General features: G+C 33.7%; 1 protein-coding gene across 1 annotated transcript in view; it reads left to right on the forward strand.

The window, feature by feature from the left end:
- The window catches only part of LOC131047187 (disease resistance protein Roq1-like), a 35,272-nt gene extending 19,777 nt beyond the window's left edge, over positions 1-15,495 (forward strand). The window contains exons 5-13 of the mRNA XM_059208192.1: positions 10,498-10,911; positions 11,032-11,052; positions 11,318-11,400; positions 11,513-12,683; positions 12,985-13,047; positions 13,186-13,357; positions 13,446-14,401; positions 14,500-15,010; positions 15,206-15,495. Coding sequence (XP_059064175.1) covers positions 10,498-10,911; positions 11,032-11,052; positions 11,318-11,400; positions 11,513-12,683; positions 12,985-13,047; positions 13,186-13,357; positions 13,446-14,401; positions 14,500-15,010; positions 15,206-15,495 — 3,681 coding nt within the window. The remainder of the gene's footprint in view (positions 1-10,497; positions 10,912-11,031; positions 11,053-11,317; positions 11,401-11,512; positions 12,684-12,984; positions 13,048-13,185; positions 13,358-13,445; positions 14,402-14,499; positions 15,011-15,205) is intronic.
- The last annotated feature ends 3,394 nt before the right edge of the window (positions 15,496-18,889 follow it).

Consider the following 18,889-nt stretch of genomic DNA (forward strand, 5'->3'; position numbering starts at 1 on the left):
GTTATTTTCTGATCTATTGAAAAAGGAAACTCGTCAACCAAGTAAATGTGATGTTTCGTCAACAAAACAAATCGATTTGAAAGGGGAAGATCTTCCCTCTTTAGTTGCAAATGACTTTTGGACTTTGTGTGAATCTTTTACCTTGCAAAAACTTAAAATGGATCCTTTTATGCACCAAAGGATTGTGAAGTTCTTTTTAAGCCATTTGATTGCAAAACTTGAAAAATTGATTTGTTCTTTTTAAGATCCAATTGAAAATTTTCTCTCCTAGAAAAGCAAGGAAAATTTGTTTTGTTTTGTGGTTCTTTTTAAAGCCCAAATAAAATGAGTTCAATTTTATTTAACAAGAACCAAAAAGAATTTAAATTCTAACTAACTTAAATAAGTCAGTAACAATTTAAACTATTTATGCTCCTAGAAATAAGATTAAGCTCCCACCTGTAAGAAACAAAAAACCCTACAAAATACCAACTAAAATTGTTAAAAAAGGCTATGGATTTGGTGGACTTCAACAAGTCTAGTTTTCAATTCGGTTACAAATTTTAATTTATGCCTCTATCAGTGATGCGCTATAGAACAGATTGTATGCACTACGAAATAGTCCGGATGTGCTATCTGACAGACCTGATGCGCTAGACTATTTTCCAAATGCACTACTCTGTTATTCTTCAGTGTCGAGACCTACAGGAAAAAATTTAGTGAGGATAATGCACTAAGTTATTATCTGTATGCACTGAGGAATGAGCCCGACGTGCCAAACGGTGAGTTGGATGCGCTAAAAGATCAACCAAATGTGCTAAGGGATGTTCCCTACGCGTTGATTCTTGTTTCTCGTGTACCTGCAAAAGTGTTTATTTTTAAAAACCGATTTGATCAATGGGGTAGTGCCCCACGATGGGTGCCAGAAATGTGTGCAAGAAAAGCGGGTCAATGAAACTTAGAAAGTGAAAATGTGGTCTCAAAGAGGCTTGTTCACACACCCACGGGACTTCTTGGTGCAAGTTATGGAGTCATGAAGAATGACTCAACTTCCGAAGCTTGGTTCCATGGATCTCTATCTCACAAGGTCCCTCAAGCCAATGCCTTTGCTCTCAGATCACTGAGCAAAGTGGCTTATGGATGGCAAATGCAAGAATGAGGGATGCTTAAGATTGATTCATGATGAAATACATCCTATCTATGCATGATTCTACAAATACAATAGACTAGATTATAAGATGACAAGGTTAGTAGTGATACTATCCTAACATGATATACTAGTTAATGATCTAAGCTAATGATAAAGGAAAAAATTCTAAAATGCTTATCAGATTAATTCCTATTGCAAAGAGAAGCTAGATGTATTTGATCATAAATGAGATACTAAAAGCTTGCATGTGTGTTCAAAATGGAGGAATGAGAGCTCTATTTATAGTGAAAATAGGGCCCAATGGATGGTCAAGATTGAAAGAGTTAATCAAGGGTCAAGTTTGAAAGTTGCCAATCCATGTTTACAATTTTCACCAATGAAATGGTGACAATTGTCAACATAAGACTGGTTGAGAGGAGAGGTAAGGAGCATTAAATGCTTGAGAAGACATGAAGGTTGCCTTAGGAGGTAAGGGTTAAGGTTAGGTTAGGGTTATCCAATGGATAAAGCTTTTACCCAAAGGATAAACTCTTTTGCAAGGGTTAAAGGGATAACTATGGTCAAAGCAATGAATGCTTGATGAGATCCCTAGGTTAGATGTGGGTTAAGCTAGGCAAAAAGTCTCTAATCATGCCACTAAGGGTTAGTTAACCATTAATGGTTTGAAGACTTTGGGGACAAATTTGTAAGAGTCCTTCCAAATTTGGGGGTATTCAACAAGTTAGCTTGTTGAATGGATAAAGGCTTTAATGCCTTTTGAAGACTTTACTCCAAATTTGAGAAGTGACCTTCTCAAATTTAGGGAAAAGGGATAATGGATGGATTTAGGTTAATTGATTAGGATTAGAAGAATCTATAAGAAATTAGGAATAGGGTTTAGGATGCAAGTGGGAGATGTAGGAAAATGCAGGTGGGTGAGGGAAAAATAGAATTAATTAAAATAAATTGCTTTATTTCAATTTGGTTGCAACTTGGGAAATTAAATAAATTAGATTTATTCAATTTGGGGTAAACTAATAATTAAATGTAAATTTAATTAAAAAGTAAGAAGAAGGGTTTTAATTAAATAAAATGATTTATTCAATTAAATGATATAAAAGGTTCTAGTGAATTTAACTAAATAAATTGAATAATTTACTTAATTAAATAGAAGAATGTGGGTGATTTAATTAAATTAGATTTAACTAAATAGAAGAATTAACATAAAATATTCATTTTAGGAATATGGTCATTTTTATACGTCTATAGTAACTGGTGCTCTTCTCCTAGTTTATTGTAGAAATGTATTGTGATTTTTTACAATATCTACCAACTAAACACTTTGAATACATAGAATATTAGTGAAAATCCATTATTAAAAGAGTTGTTAGTCAGAAATGATTTAGTTGGTCCAATAGAATTTATTTATGTATTCAGTGATCTAAATAGGCTACCTAATTGCTAACTCACAAAAATGACTATCCAACCCCTAAAATAGACCAATATATAAATTATTCTCATACACCATCATGCATACATCAATACATCTTAAAGGCTTGATAGATGCTTCTAGACTCACTAGTCACAATTCACTTCTTGAATTTTGCAATGTTCACACAATTGTTATGTATAGTGACATTCACATGGAAAAGTGAAGATAAAGGAAATGTACATGTTTCCTCTGCTTTAGAATTTTTTAGCACTCAAATGCACTTTTGATCCTATTTATTTATTAATTAAAAATCAGATTACTGGTCAAAATATAAAAACAGACAGCTTGCCCAGGGCCACAAATTATGCATTTCGATCTTAATTTCACACAAAATCCTTTTGACAACTGGAAACATTCCAAAGACATAAGAAATCCACCATAAGATCACACATAAATAAGGGATGCAAGCAGCAAAGTTCCTGCCAGGAGGCTTTGCTTTTATTTGGTGTATGCATAGATTTGTGATTAGTTTATCTATCTACCTAGGCTGCATTATTGGGGGAAAATTTATGCAATGAGCAGGCAATGGTCAATGGTAAGAAGATCAATTGATCTTCACATATAATGTTCGAAGTCAAATAGTCATGTGTTAGGTGCTTTGGTTAAGAAACTGTAGTTTGCATTTTCATCCACTGAATGTCAAAGGATCAACATTAAAAAAAATATAGAGCCAGCCTTCTATCCTAAGAGATCATTAGTAATTCTTGTTGTGGCTATGTAGAGACTATTAATATTGACCAAAGAAACACAAATGATTTCAATTGATGTTTTTTCTTTGTAATAAAAGGTAAATTTTTAGCATGTATTTCTAGATTTTATCTGAATGCACAAATAAGGCATGAAACAACATTTGACAGCTTTTACTTAATAACAAACACAACATTACAATACAAAGAAGAAGAAGAAGAAAATATGTATATGTGTTGACATATATTTTTTGATTTACATGGAATTTGAATTGAAAGTATTTGTCCTAAACATTGTTTGCCAATTAATTATGTACAAAACTAGTACAGTGGTAATAAGTTGTGTAATTTCATTTGTCTTGTTTGATTGTTTTGAGCTTCTCTATGGGCTTTTTGACTATTTTCTCTAACTATTTCTGAACTTTTGCATTCAAAAACCTATAAAATTCATTATATTTGGTAAAAAAATATTGTCAAACATAACAATGAGTTTTTCTACACAAAAAATATATTGTTATTCATATAGATATAATTGTAGAAAGTGTAGTCAAAACATAAGAGTTCACTGTGCTAGTAAAAGATATTTTTTGAAAACTAAAATGCAAGGAATAGGTTAGTTTTTATTTCAAAGAAAATGGTGTTTTCTTGCATTAAAAAAAAAAAATTGTTTCAGTACGTGCAAGGAAAATATTGTATGTACCATTTTGTCTTAACCAATTTCACTTTTGGAAATTTGTTTTGCTACTTCCCATAAGAAAATCTTTTGGTAATTTATAATAAGATAGAGCCTAGTGGGTTTTCTTTTACTAGGATGAGTGTAAATACTAAGATTACCACATAATCCAGATGGGAAATTCAACTCTCACTCAGTAGTACACTTAAGAAGCAATCTGAAATTGGAAATGAATATGTTGTGGAGAATTCACTAGTTCAATGATATATGTCGTTTGGAAATTTGTTCAGCTACTACCCATAAGATTTTTTTTACGTAATTTATAATAAGACAGAGCATGTTGTGTTTTCTTTTATTAGGATGACTGTAAATACTAAGCTTACACATAATCCATAGGGGAAATCTAGTTGTCACCCAATAATACACTTAAGAAGCAATGTGAAATTGGGAATGAATATGCTTTGCAAAATTGACTAGTTCAATGATACAAACGTATGTGGGTACCAGTGATTTAAGATTTTTGATGTACTCAACTTTCTTGTCAATGCCAACTTTTCTTGTGGATCTAGGGGAAATGCACTACGTGGAATCAAGGGGCAACGCACCTTGTGGTAGTTTGGGGGCAATTCAATTTTTACAATTTTCACTTGATGAATTTTGTTTGTAAAATGTGTGTGTGTATATATATATATAATGTCTTGTTTGGGTAGCCCTTAGATTCAACCAAGAGTAGTTTGAGTATACCTAGGATGCATGAGTGAGACCCTAGACCCTAGATATATCGAGGCCACTCCCATTGGAAGACCCATGCCTACACAAACCCAGTAAGGTATTGAGACCCCCAAGGGGCATGCCCATAACACAGTTGGGAAAAAAATGGATAATAAAATGGATTTTTTAATTATTTGTTTTGAAAATGGACAAAAATGGATTATTTGTAATGGAAAAACAAAAAGGTTATCTAGAAGGGGAACTAAGAAATGGGAGAAGGCTATGACTAGGATGGAACATGGTGTTGTAATGTTAGGAGATGTTAAGAGACGGTTAAAAGAAAGTGTCTACACCAACAACACAGAGAATTGATGGAACAAAACTTATACAGATAAACAAATAAATTTCTTAGTAAACTAATTAAATTAACCAGTTGTATGAATCAAAACTACTTTGATTGCATTGATGTTGAATTGGCCAGAGTAAGGAGGAAAAGAGTATGGGTGAACTAGAGGCTATGTGGTATAGGAGAAGATGGAGGATACAAAAGCATTTGGGCTGAGATGACACCTACTGAGATGAGTATAAGTCTAGGAGGTAGATAGGAGTCGAAGTGAAAGCATGCAGACATGAAACTTGGAAGGGTGAAAAATTCTCTAAAGGAAACATGGTCTCAAGGAATGCAAGGTTACACATGCTCTGCAGAATTTTCTCATCATTCTCCAAATATTTCGAGATATAAAGTGTGTGAGAAGATCAGATGCAAAGAAAGGCATATTTTATTGCTTGTTTGAGAAATATTTTAGAGCTAAGTATACTTTCTCATCACTACTTTTCCAAAATAGTCTTTGACTTAAACTTAACCACTTCTACAACTAAAAATAATTCATTTAGGTGGATTAATTACATGTGTTGTCATTTACCTTTCTTTGAGGCTTTCATTGAATGGTTCATGTGTCTTATGCCTGTCTTCATTTTCTTTAAGAAAAAATATTGTAGATAATTAGAAATAATGTTAACAAATATGACATTACAAATAATTTTGTACAAATATGACAAAGAATTAGCTCCTATAGCAACATGATGTATGTCCACTACAAGTCAATTAAAGAAGTCCAAGAGTTTCCCCATAAGAAAACAGTGATGTAACCAATTCAACACAACCCCATAGACGGAAATTAAAAATAGTATAATGTTATTAACTTTGAAGAATAATGTAGCACAAGAAAATAACATGAGAATTCATATGGATTCTTCTTAAGATGATTTACACTGGAAATAACATGGTTGAATATGAAGCTATAAAATCCCAAAAATTGTTTGTACACCAACTCACATTCCCCATCATATAAAAAATAAATAACATAAATGATGATAAAATGCATATGCCAAATAAGATAATAAATATTCAAAACAAAGTTCACACCTACTGACAATGCCAGACATATTCTTAGACCTTTAAACTAGAGGACAAAATGTATTATGCAGGTGCCTTAAATATCTAAAACTTCTCAAGTTGGCATAGAAAATTTTCTTCTTTGAACAAGACGAATGAAGTGTTGAGGGTGAACAAATGCCCGTTCCATGGGATACCACCATTTTTTAACCTTCTACTTTGAAGTTATCCAAATCCGTAGAAGCAATTGCAACCACCTACTCAAAAACCCAGATAAAATAACCGTAGCTCATATCAGAAAACTTATTCTATAGTTGTAAAAATTGTGTCAGCGATATTAAAACTTTAAAACAACACCCAAATTTATGTTAACCCATACAAAAAACTACCCAACTAAAAAATAAAATGTGATACATTCTTCAGAAAGCCTCCAACTCAAAACAATTTGTAGGAATGCAGAAATGTCATTTCCTTAATCATGTTTCACTACCACAAAAAAGCAGGAACATGGTGGCAAGAATGTTGAACCAGACCTGGATGGTATTCCTTCCAAGATTTTTATTTCTTACAAAAATGTCATCTAAATAAAACATGAGGCCAATAAGAATCAAGCATAATATTTGAGCTTGAAAATTGTCTGAGAATTGCTCTGCAATTTACAAATGAAAAAGTTGTCTAGAATCACGTATGGTTTTGTCTTCGATAGCAGAAAGATTATGACCTTCTTGGGCTCATATACAACACAAATATTTTTCTTTTTGATCAATTTCCTTACACTTATTGAAAGATATAACAAATGTGCCAAATTTAGCTAGTTACAACCACTGTAGATATGAATTGAGCTACATACACAGCCCCAATTCAGAGTTATGCTTTTCTAGTCCCACTGGATGACCATTCTCTCTACTTTAATACCTTTTTAAAATGCCCATACCTTGTTTGGCCTTCCAACAAAATTCTACATACAAGAATATTGATAATTTCTACTTTCTACTAAGATACATGGAGCACATGTGGAAAATGAAAGCAGTCGGAAGACTTGTTACTTACTGGGATTGGTTTTAATATTGATAATTTCTCCTTTCTACAGAGATACATGGAGCGCATGTGGAAAATGAAAGCAGTCGAAATATTTGTTACTTATTGGGATTGGTCTAAGTGATGATTGTATTTTCCTCAAAATCACAGGTTCTGGGTGCCATGTTATTCTTTTGATAATAATTGTTGAAAGCATAGGAAGCATGAGCTGCAATTGTGTTTGGATCATGGCATTGACCTCCCTTAAGGACTTCTCTACAGTCAGCACCTCCAAGTCTATAAGCATAGCCCAAAGCAGTCTGCAATGATAGAGCCTTCAATTAGAATGTCATCTGCAAGGACTTGAAAGGAAATGATAAATGTCTAAGAAAATAGTAATCAAATTTTCAGAATGGACTATAGAATAGATTGGTTAATAATGCAATCATTACATTCCATGAGATGACATCTCTTTGATGCATATTGTCAAACAATTCAGGTACTTTGTCTATGATTCACCTTTTACATACATGTCTACCTCATTCCCAACTATAATGTCTGACAAAAATACCCCCACCATTATGCTTTGATAGATGTATATAGCTTGTTCCAAAGCTGGCATAGGGTGTAATCAGTCATTATTCTAATTTTTTCTATTGCATTTGAACTATATGTGTGCTTCAGTTTGACTGTCTTCCATTTATGAATGCTCCTCTAAAGTTCTTGGGACTAATTTCAGCTATGTAGACAGAAACCTATCCAAGTTTTAAAAATAATAGGAATTCAAACCAATTTCCAAAACAAACATAATCAAAATTCAAAATGCAATATATATCATAAAAATGAGAAGGTTAGCTATAATATACAAATAACGATGTTGATTGACTGGCAACAATCTATTCACAATTAGCGTCCATGTTCCACTTTACCAAGGATGTCAATCCAACGCAAATCTCCAACACTTCGCAATGACTCGAAGCGCATTACAAGAAAAACCCCAAAACTAGCACACCCAAAAGATGTAAAACAAAAACTCGAGTAAAGAGTTCAAACCCTAGGATAGTAAAAGAAAAATACAAAACGATAAATCATCTCAAATCTATATTCATCCCCTCGCCGTTAGGCGATTGTTGGTGCCTATTTGTGGTTGTGAGCTCCTCCACTGTGGGTGCGTTCTCACTCAGGTGTGTCGTGAGAGCACTTGCGAGTGCATGTGTAGTCTAGTTAGGGTTTTTGGGAGGATTTGTCTTTGCATTTTTCTTTCCGTGGATTTGCATGGAGTTTCTCTGCTAAGTAAGAAACAAAGGGAAAAAATAGACATCTAGAGATTTTTCTTTCTCTCAATAGAAAAAAAGAACACAGAATAACGCAAGATAGGTGAGCTCCCCGCATGGACGCAAACAGGTTTAGCAAGACTACACACATGAACTGCTTTACAAACGCCACCTACCACCTGTAGCCTTCTGCAATACAACTTTGTTCAGTGTGTAACTACTCTTCACTACTAGAGATCCCGGGAGGTGTGCATTCTCTCTAGTTGGGAATCGAGCATGCCTTTGCAAGCCGGCTACAACTCCAATATGCAGCGCAAAAAATCTTGGCATGCAAAATTTGTCGTAAAATATATGCAAGTTTCAGGGAGTGCATATAGGATAAAGGGAAAATATTGAAAAAAATGTGATATGCAAGTTTCAGGGAGTGCATATAGGATAAAGGGAAAATATTGAAAAAAATGTGATTTGTGATTGGCTGTCAGTAATCAGTTTAATCAGATGTTAATGTTTAAAGGCTCTCATATAGTTTCCTGCTGGCAGGAACTAATAATGTGACATTTACCTAAGGATCCCATGTAAACACCTTTACATTAGTTTCTTTTTCAACGTAATAAAGTGATTATGCCAAGTGTCTCCATTGAATACCCCACAACTCCTCATTTTGTTTGCTAGTCATTACCAAAAGTCTCCAAGGGGTACTAGAATAAGGGGACCACATTAAGCATTTAGCTATTAGGATTATCATAGGCATTTTTTCTCGTTATGGAAGTTTTAGTTGGATAAACTTTAAAATCTCAATGAGAATTATGTTTGAAGAAATTTGTGTTTATTATTTTGATAAATATTAATATACCTTAAAATTAGATTTATTTATTTAATGAATTATATTTTAGAGAAAAAATATAGTAAAGGAGGGTAGTTCAAGGACTGTTAGGTCATGAATAATAGATACATTGATAATCTATGTTTTATCTAACATAATGGTTTCTAATTTATAGTTTAAAAGTAAGACAATCTAAAATGGGGTATGAACTAATGAGGTCACAAATGGGGGACCTTACCTACATTTAAAGATTCAACAATAGCACCCTGGTGGGATTTGAACCTTGAGGACAAGAACAACAACACCACAACTTAACTATCACACCATGCCAATACCAACAATTGAAGGCTAGTTCATTAGCATTTTTTTGGTATTTTATTAGTTAATTAATTTTTTTTACATTATAAATATATATACAAATAAATTTTAAAACTTTTTAAAAATATAACCATAAGCTACATTAAAATGTTTACATTTTATTAGTTTATATTAGTTTAAAAATATAACCATAAACTACATTAAATTGATTTAATTAGTCTTTATTAAACTATGAAATAACGATAAACTATTGACATATTTATATTTTAACCTATGTGGGTTAAATTAATGGTTAAGATTTAAAGTACATAGATTAAAAAAAAAATGGAAGAAAAGTTATTAAATTCTTAAGCAATCTTAAATAATTAGTTTATTTTTTATTAAATAATCAATTAAATTGAAAGACAAATAGATTAAGACTTATGAATTAAACTGATTTAATTAATCTTAAAAAATATGAATTGATTCTGAAAAAATATTTAAATAATTATTAAACTATAAAATAATGATAAAATTTTGAACTAATTAATTATCTAGTTAATTAATAAAAAAATAATAAGACGAAGATGAGTGGTGCATTGAGTGTGCGCATTACAATTAATAGTCTTAAACGAAAACAAGTTAAGACTCATTCACATAGCTTGTCGACCACCCCCCCTTATAATAATTCACATTAGATACCAAATAAATAAATAAAATCCCACTTCACCACTTTCCTCTGTTTAGCAAATTTTAAATATCTTACAATGTGTTAGTCAAATACGTCACTAATAGAGCATGTCGACCACTTTATTTTTGTCTTATTAATTTATTAATTAACACATCCCGTGCATGTTATCACCATAAAATAAATTTCTTATAATTACTGGAGGCAACCTGTGGTGTTGCAATCGCTTTTGCATCCATTATCTCTGAAATGGACGCTTTATTTCTCGATCATTGTCACTTCGTCTCGTGTTCTAAAATTCGTTTATTCATTGCTTTTTTCCGTACGGCCAGGGCTTAACATTTTTTCCTCGTTGCTTACGCGATTTGCTTGCAGGAACATATTCCCTATTTTCCGAGCTGTTTCTACGAAGCTTCATTAAGGCCATCTATTTATGTGCACGATCTGCTCGACATCAATTCATTCGTCCCACCAATATGCCATCTTTTTCCTCGTCCCACCAACATGGTGGGGATCGTTCAGGTTTCTCTGGAATCGAACCTCCCTTTAAGAGGAAGAAGGTTTCTGAATCTTCAAGATTCTATGATGTCTTCATCAACCACAGAGGTCCTGATGTGAAAAACACTCTGGCTCTGGAGCTTTCCAAATCCCTTGAGAAATTGAGAATAGTGGCGTTTCTCGATTCTGAAGAAAAACAACTTGGAAATTCGTTTACATCCACCATTGAGACAGCCATTCGATCTGCTGCATATTGAAACACACAGCGCTGATCACGGAAATCCCAGATTATCCGGATGATCTCCTCGCAGAATAGAAAGAGTCTTCTTCTTTAGAAACTCTGTTTTAGCTGTTTCTATTTTCTGTAGGTTGCGCTGTTTCCACTCTTTGTAATTATCCTAACAGTCATTATTTAAATCACCTTAACCCAACGTTTTGGGTAAGGGAGAATATACAGATCATTTAGTCTTCTCACTGCAGTTCATATAGCTATCTTCTCTAAACGATATGCAGAGTCCCCATGGTGCTTGGCAGAGCTGGTTCTCATGTTGCAGACTAAAGCTAAGATCATTCCATTGTTTTATGGCGTGAAGCCTTCCGATCTTCGCTTCGTAGAAAAGGGAGACTATGTGAGCATTCGTTGAATATGAAAAGAAGAAGAGGTATACAGAAAAGCTGAGGGAGTGGAAGGAAGCCCTCCAATCTGTTTCATTTATTGTCGGGGAAGAGTTAAACAGGTAAGCTTTTTATGGTTTCAGTGTAGTTGATATTTATACTTACACTAAGTTTTTCTTCTAGCCATGTCATTTTTTTTTCTGATCGAATTCCATCGTATTTGTAAAGTTTCAGAGACTGCGAGAAGATAGTGTCAACAGTGCAAAGGGAAGTGCAAAGGATGAGATGCTTACATGTTGCCAAATATCCGGTAGGACTTTCTAAGCTTGTAGAACATTTTGAAGAGCACTGCATTGATAAGCTTGTACAGGATTTTGAAAGCCTGTGCAAGATGAACAAACAAAGGGAAGGGAAGGCTAAGATAGTTGGTATTTTTGGCATGAGTGGGGTGGGAAAAACAACTCTCTGCAAAGAATTGTTTAACAGAAAGCGTTTAGATTATTGTCGATCCTGTTTTCTGTTTGATGTTCGGGAAGGCTCTGTGGAAAGAGATCTGCCTTCTTTGCAATTGAAGCTCCTCAGAGAACTCTTTGATGAAAAAGACCATCAAAGCTTTGCAAGCATAGACGATTGTACAAGCTGTCTTAGTAATTGTTTCGCAAGGAGCAGCAATCTGAGATTCCTAATTGTTCTAGATGATATTGATCAACAGGAACAGTTAGATGCCTTCTTGATCAGTGATGAGCTAAATAACTGTGGCAATAGTTTGATAATTGTTACAACTCGTGATATAGGAGTGCTAATAAATGCAGGGATTACGGTTGGTTATAATTTCAAAGGAATGGATGCAAATGATGCGAAAGAGTTGTTTTGTTTGCATGCTTTTAGCCAATCTTATCCCTCAAGTGGATACGAAGAGCTGGTTGATTCCTTCGTACACGTTTGTGGCGGCTTACCACTGTCTATTCAAGTTCTCGGCAGGCATGTTCATGGCCAAGATCAGAAGTTTTGGGAGTTAGAATTGAAGAAAGCTAAAAAGACGCTGCCTCAAGACATACACAAGAGACTAAGAATCAGCATTGAAACGTTGGACAGCGAAGAAAAACAAATTTTCATGGATGTTGCATGTTTCTTCATAGGAGCATTGAAGAAAGACGCCATCAGAGTGTGGGAGGGATCGGGATGGAGCGCTCAGCATGCACTGCGAAAACTGAAAAATAAATGTCTGGTTGAAGAATTGGAAGATCAGAAGTTCAGGGGACAGTTCAAGGATCTGTTAGAAGATTCCAGAGAAGAAAATTTTGTATTGAGAATGCATTACCACTTGCGGGACTTGGGACGAGAAATGGCAGATGAGCTGAGTCATCTTCGTCGCCTGTGGCGTTCTCAACATCTCCAATCTCTGGTACGTTTTTTCCTCCAGATTAATTTTTTCTAGTGTGATATTCGAAATCTAAAGTTTTAGCTCCATTATAAAATCTCAACCGCTTCCGTGAATACACATATCAAAGGGAGTCGAAAACATTCTCACCCAAGCTAAAGTTAGGTGTTTGCATTCTTTTCGGGATCCGTCCACAGATTTTTTTATTAAATACTTTCTAGGGGAATCAGACAATATGGCTTAGACGTCAACCGCTTTACTATGGCTTGAGATGAGTCTTTGGGGGAACACACTCACAAAAATTCCTCCCTGGATTCCTTTTCAGAACTTGCAATCTTTAAGCATCATTGGTGGAAGTCTGGAAAGATTGTGGCAGAATAATGAACAGGTATTTTCTTCTCTATCCTCAAAAGCAAGTCTTGATAATCCATCAAATGCATTGTTCGCTTCTCTTTACAATCGGTTAAAACACTATTTTAAGTTTTAGGCACCCAACAATTGATAAAGAAGCTACTTTAATTTTTAGGAACCCATCGCGCTAAAAGAGCTGCGGATAAGGAGCATTTCTGAGTTGAAGGAGTTAAGCTTGGGCCTTCTGAGCTGTCTTGAGAAATTTACAATTTATAATTGTTGGCATCTGAAAAGTATGACAGGAATAACTGATCTTACGAAACTAGTGGAATTGAACATTAGCAAATGTGAGGAGCTTGAGCAGTTAAGTCTTGTTCGACACAGCTGTCTAGAAAAAATTAGAATTTTTAATTCTCTGAATCTGCAGTGTGACAGTATCTTATCTTGAGAAGCTAATAGAATTGAACATTAGTGGGTGTGAAAAGATTGAGGAATTAAGTCTTGTTCGACTCAACTGCGTGGAAAAAATTAAAATTTCTGATTGTTCAGATCTGAAGAGTGTTGAAGGAATATCTAATCTTAGAAAGCTAGTAGAATTGCAAATTGAAAAGTGTCCAAAGCTTGAGGAGATAAGTTTTGTTCAACTGGGCTTCCTACAAAATATTACAATTTCTAATTGTCAGATGTTAAAAAGTTTGAAAGGAATAAATGATCTTGCGAAACTAGTAGAATTAAACATTAGTAAATGTGAGGAGCTTAAAGAGTTAAGTCTTGTTCAGCACAGCTGCTTAGAGAAACTTAGTATTTCGAATTCTCTGAATTTGCAGAGTGTGACAGTATCTCATCTTGAGAAGCTGGTAGAATTGAACGTTAGTGGGTGTGAAAAGATGAAGAAATTAAGTCTTGTTCAACTCAGCCGCCTTGAAAAAATTAAAATTTCTCATTGTCCAGGTCTGAAGAGTGTCTCAGGAATATATGATCTTAAGAAGGTTGTAGAATTGCAAATTGAAAAATGTCCAAAGCTTGAGGGGGTAAATTTTGTTCAGCTGAGATTCCTGGAAAATATTACAGTTTTTGATTATCAAAAGTTGAAAAGTTTGAAAGGATTGAATGGTCTTACGAAGCTAGTAGAACTCAACATTAGTAAATTTCAGGAGCTCGAAGAGTTAAACCTTGTTGGACACGGTTGTCTAGAAAAACTGAGAATTTTTAATTCTCTAAATCTGCATAGTGTTACAGTATCTCATCTACAGAAGCTGATAGAATTGAACATTAGTAGCTGTCAAAAGATTGAGGAGTTAAGTCATGTTCAACTCAACTGCCTTGAAAAAATTAGAATTTCTGATTGTCCATACCTGAAGAGTGTGGCAGGAATGTCTGATCTTAGGAAAGTAGTTGAATTGAATATTAATGGATGGGGGAGCTTGAAGAGTTAAGTCTTGTTCGACTTAGGTGCCTACAAAAAATTACAATTTCTGGTGATCTGCAGAGTGTGACAGTCTCTCATCTTAGGAACCTGGTAGAATTGAAGTTCATAAATTATGTAAACATTAAGGAGTTAAGTCTTGTTCAACTTAGCCGCCTTAGAAGAATAAAAATTCTTGGTTCCCTGACGGTGAAGATTATTGAAGTGAAAGGTTGTAAAATTTTGAGCAGAGTAGATTTTGAGAATTTGAAGAATGTTGTAAAATTGAGCATCTACGACTGTCCTGAGCTTGAGAACTTGCCAGAACTTGTAAACTTACATCAGCTCAAGATGGTTTCACTGCATAATTGTCCAAAGCTGAAGAAAATAACACTACCAACAACACTCATCAAATTCACCCTACAATGTTGTAGAGAATTGCAAACAGTGGCAGGAATATATGATTGTACAGATGTTGAAGAGCTAGTTATTAGTAAATGTCCAGAGCTTGAGTTCGACGAGTTAAGTTTTGCTCGACTGTGTTGGCTGAAGAAAATTGCAATTGACAGCTGTGGGAAGATGCAGATAATAACAGGTATTGAAAAATTGCATTCACTGTAAAGAATGCAGCTCTTGTATTGCAACCATGAAACAATTGGGAATTGCATTCTGAAGATGGAGGTATTGATTTCCACTCCCATTTTTCTTTTTGAATGGAGGGTTTTTTCTTCATCTTTGTCTTTCCTTTCGATGTCGATTGTAGTTTTCATAGCCTATTTAATCTGTGTAGTAAATGAAGAGAATCTAGTGTTCATAAACAGACAGATTTATTTATTTTTTACGCAGAAGCTTCCATCGGATTTTATTCAAGTAGTTGGCAGAGCAGTAGATGGAGCAGAATCAAATCTCAATGCAAGTTTTTTTTGTACCAAATATATTAGCGCCAATTCTGTCATCCAAATTAGTAGTGATCAGATTTGCCCTGATGATTTGGTGAGTGCAATCATCATATGCGCTGTGGTTGTGGTGAATACTTGTTCTGCAGCGAACATGATTAATGACTTCATGGCTGAAATTTGAGGTGCGACAAGGCGAATGGTTAATTACCTCGGTAACTACAACCCAGGATGAAATACACAATTACATTCTTAACAGGGGTTATTGTTTTCCCTTTGATTATGTTTTTACTGATCGGGCAGTAACCAAAGATGTAATTGTGAGGAAGGGGTACAAGTTCTCTCTGCCCGTTAGGAGAGGTAAAGGAGATGAAGCTCTGATTCTGCTACGTAGAATCATTGAGAAATTGTATGGGAAATAAACTACACTTTATGTTAGTCTCGGCGTTCACATTGGCTTAGGCTATATGATGGTTTTCTTCGTAGAGAAGAAAATGTTCTTGATTGTTAAGTGAAAGGGGTTAGGAGTTATTAATTCAATTGGATCTTATTTTAAAGTAAAATTATGTTAATAGACGATTGAAAATATATATTTTTTAATCGATAAATATATTGATTATTTAATTATTATTATATTAAATAATAAAAATTTATTATGTCGAGAGGTATTTAACAATCATATAATTGAATAGAAAATTTTGTGTACATAAAATAAGAAAATCAAATAATAAAATAAGCGATACACATCGTTATCTATTATTCATTGTATAACTCCATTTCATAATGCTTACTAAGAATAAAATGATGTTTTTTTTTTTCCATCTAAAACATTCATAGAACCACCAACTTTCCATTTTCTATCATTAAAATAAGGTTTTTATTGTTTAAAGTTCACAGATAACGCAAATGCACTCCATCTTGTTATGATCAAAGAGTAATAATTTCTTTTCATTCTCATTGATATGCTACAAATTGTGAGGAAATTGTATAAATTGCATGCTTTGGGTGCAAGTAAAATATTTTGCAATTCAACCTCAGATGACATAACAACTCTTCATATGAAAAAAATAATGGAGAACATAGAAACGCTGAGGTCAAATTTCAAATTAATATCCATTATAATTTCATATTTGGTTTTTGCAAATGATTATGTATTCTCCAATCTTGTAAAATATGGTACTTCAAAATATATCTGATGACTATTTAAAATCTATACCTTTTGAACAATACTATATGAAATGATGAGAAAATGGGATACTAGGCCATTCAATCCAAGCTAAAAATCACAATTTTAAGAAATGGGCACCCGTTTAGCTTCGGAGCCCCGACCCATAAAAATAAAACGGGTGCACATTTTGAAAAATGGGTGCCCGTTTAGGATCGGACCACCATAGAGAAATGAGTGCACGAATTTTAGAAACGGGCACATGTTTCTAGAAACAGGCACCCATTTCTAAAAACGTGTACCCATTTCTAAAAATGGGCACATGTTTCTTAATGTGCTATAAATTTCAAAACGGGTGCCCGTTTTTTTATTTTTAAATAACAAGCGCCCATTTCATAAAATATGGAGCTGGAAACATACCTATGCCTTGGTTTTGGCTCCAGGTTGGGCTTGGTGGGATCAAGCCTATGCTTGGACCTCCAAAAAAATGGCTAAGGCACTAGAATACCAGATTTCTACCTTGTTGTAATTTTTTGAAGGTCTTCCTGATCATATTTTTTGATGAAACAAAAACCCATTAGAGTTCTCACTGTCCTAATTTAAAAAATGTAAATTTCATAGTGATATGATTATTTTTACTATTTTTGCGTTATTTATTAATCAAAAGTGGTACCTAAATGTAAAATAGTGAGGTTTAGTAAAATTTTAATAACTTTTTTGTTTTTAGGTTTTTTTGAAAATAAATTATATGACATCAATCTACATACAATTATTTTGAAGATTAAAAAAAAAAAAATTAAAAAATATGAAATTTTTATCAAATTATGGTGGTCGTACACTAGACGCTTTGAAAATGTACTAGATAGTCAATTAAAAATTAATTAAATAAAATATATTCAATAAAAAAATTAGAAAAATATTTTCATCATATATTTGGTGTATTAGATATCTTTTCCCAGAAGGATTTGCAAACATTCTTTTATTTACGTCAAAATATGGTGGTCGTACACATGTGTGGTATGGTCCTGAAACAGGCATTTTGAAAAAGTGGTTATTAAATATGCCTCCTAAAAAGCAATTTCTACCATGCGGGTATTGAAATAAATTACATATTTGAAAATTAGGCTTCGAGCACTATATTTTCTATTACTAAAGTTTTTTCAGATTCAAACTCTAAGTACCTCAAATTTTGACATCAATCGACAAAAAAATTGAAAATTAGGGAAAACACTTCCACTTTTTGCCCAAAAGTGGGACTCAACTTCTTGCACCCACCCAAAACACTCATTAAATGGCTGTACAAAATTGTTATTTTAACATATTAGGGCAATACCATGGAAGGGATCATAATAATTCCATTGGCTCCACATCATAAATAATTGACAAAGATTTTTTTTGGAGATCATTATGCCTTCATGTGAGATCTTTTTATTGTTATGGAAGTAATTATAGTGTTACTTAGAAAATATATCAATTCTCCATCTCACTTGGTTTTGATCTTTCACTATTTACCTTCATTTTGTCCATATACTAATATTTGATTAAAATCTTTGCACTATTGCATCATATAAATCATTATTATTTGATAGATTTCTGTTCAAGACCAGTCTCAGTAAAACATTCATAACTTCTCTCTTAACGAAATTGAGAATTTCAAAATGTTCCGGAAAGTTGGAAAGGAGTTCCAACTAACTCAAAAACCATTCTAGCAAGTTCCCTTTGGTAAACGAGTAGTTCTGAGCACAATCTGACGGTTTCTTATGGCATGTCTGAAACTTTTGAAAGCTTTATCGATGAATAAATTATGTGCAAATACTCACCTATATCATACCTCCTGAGATTATACCTTCAATTAAATCTGCACACCATGTTGTCATATATTTTTTTGAATAAGATGGTTTTGTAGTCAAGTTTCAGGCTCGTGCCATATTTGTGTATCCGTATTTGGCAGTTATACCCATATCATAGAAAAATATCTGTACATTTTTTCAAAACTCCATTTTGACACAGGCAGGTGCAGATTTCATTGTCATGAAGACATATTCTTCTTGAGATCTTCTTCAAGTCTTATACATGAAGGTTTATATTGTCGTGCTTGTGCTTTCTCATTTCATTGTGGTATCAGACTATCTTTCTGCGGATGTAAGAGAGTTCAATGCATATATGAGGCTTACAATGTTTGGTACTTCATGTGAATTTTGCCACCGATCTACACAGTGAGACATAATATATTTGAGACGTTTTGTCAAGCACCCAATTCTCAGATCGTGGCAAAGTACCGAAGCTCAAAAAATTTTGGCCTCAAGTCGTTCAACTTGCATTTGTTGTGGAATTTCCATCTGATTTACTATGTTTGGTGTCCTCTATTATCAATTTTTTGTCACAAGATCTTCAACTTGGCATAAGTATGTTG

This window comes from Cryptomeria japonica, chromosome 7, assembly GCF_030272615.1.
Source record: "Cryptomeria japonica chromosome 7, Sugi_1.0, whole genome shotgun sequence".
Lineage (NCBI taxonomy): Eukaryota > Viridiplantae > Streptophyta > Pinopsida > Cupressales > Cupressaceae > Cryptomeria > Cryptomeria japonica.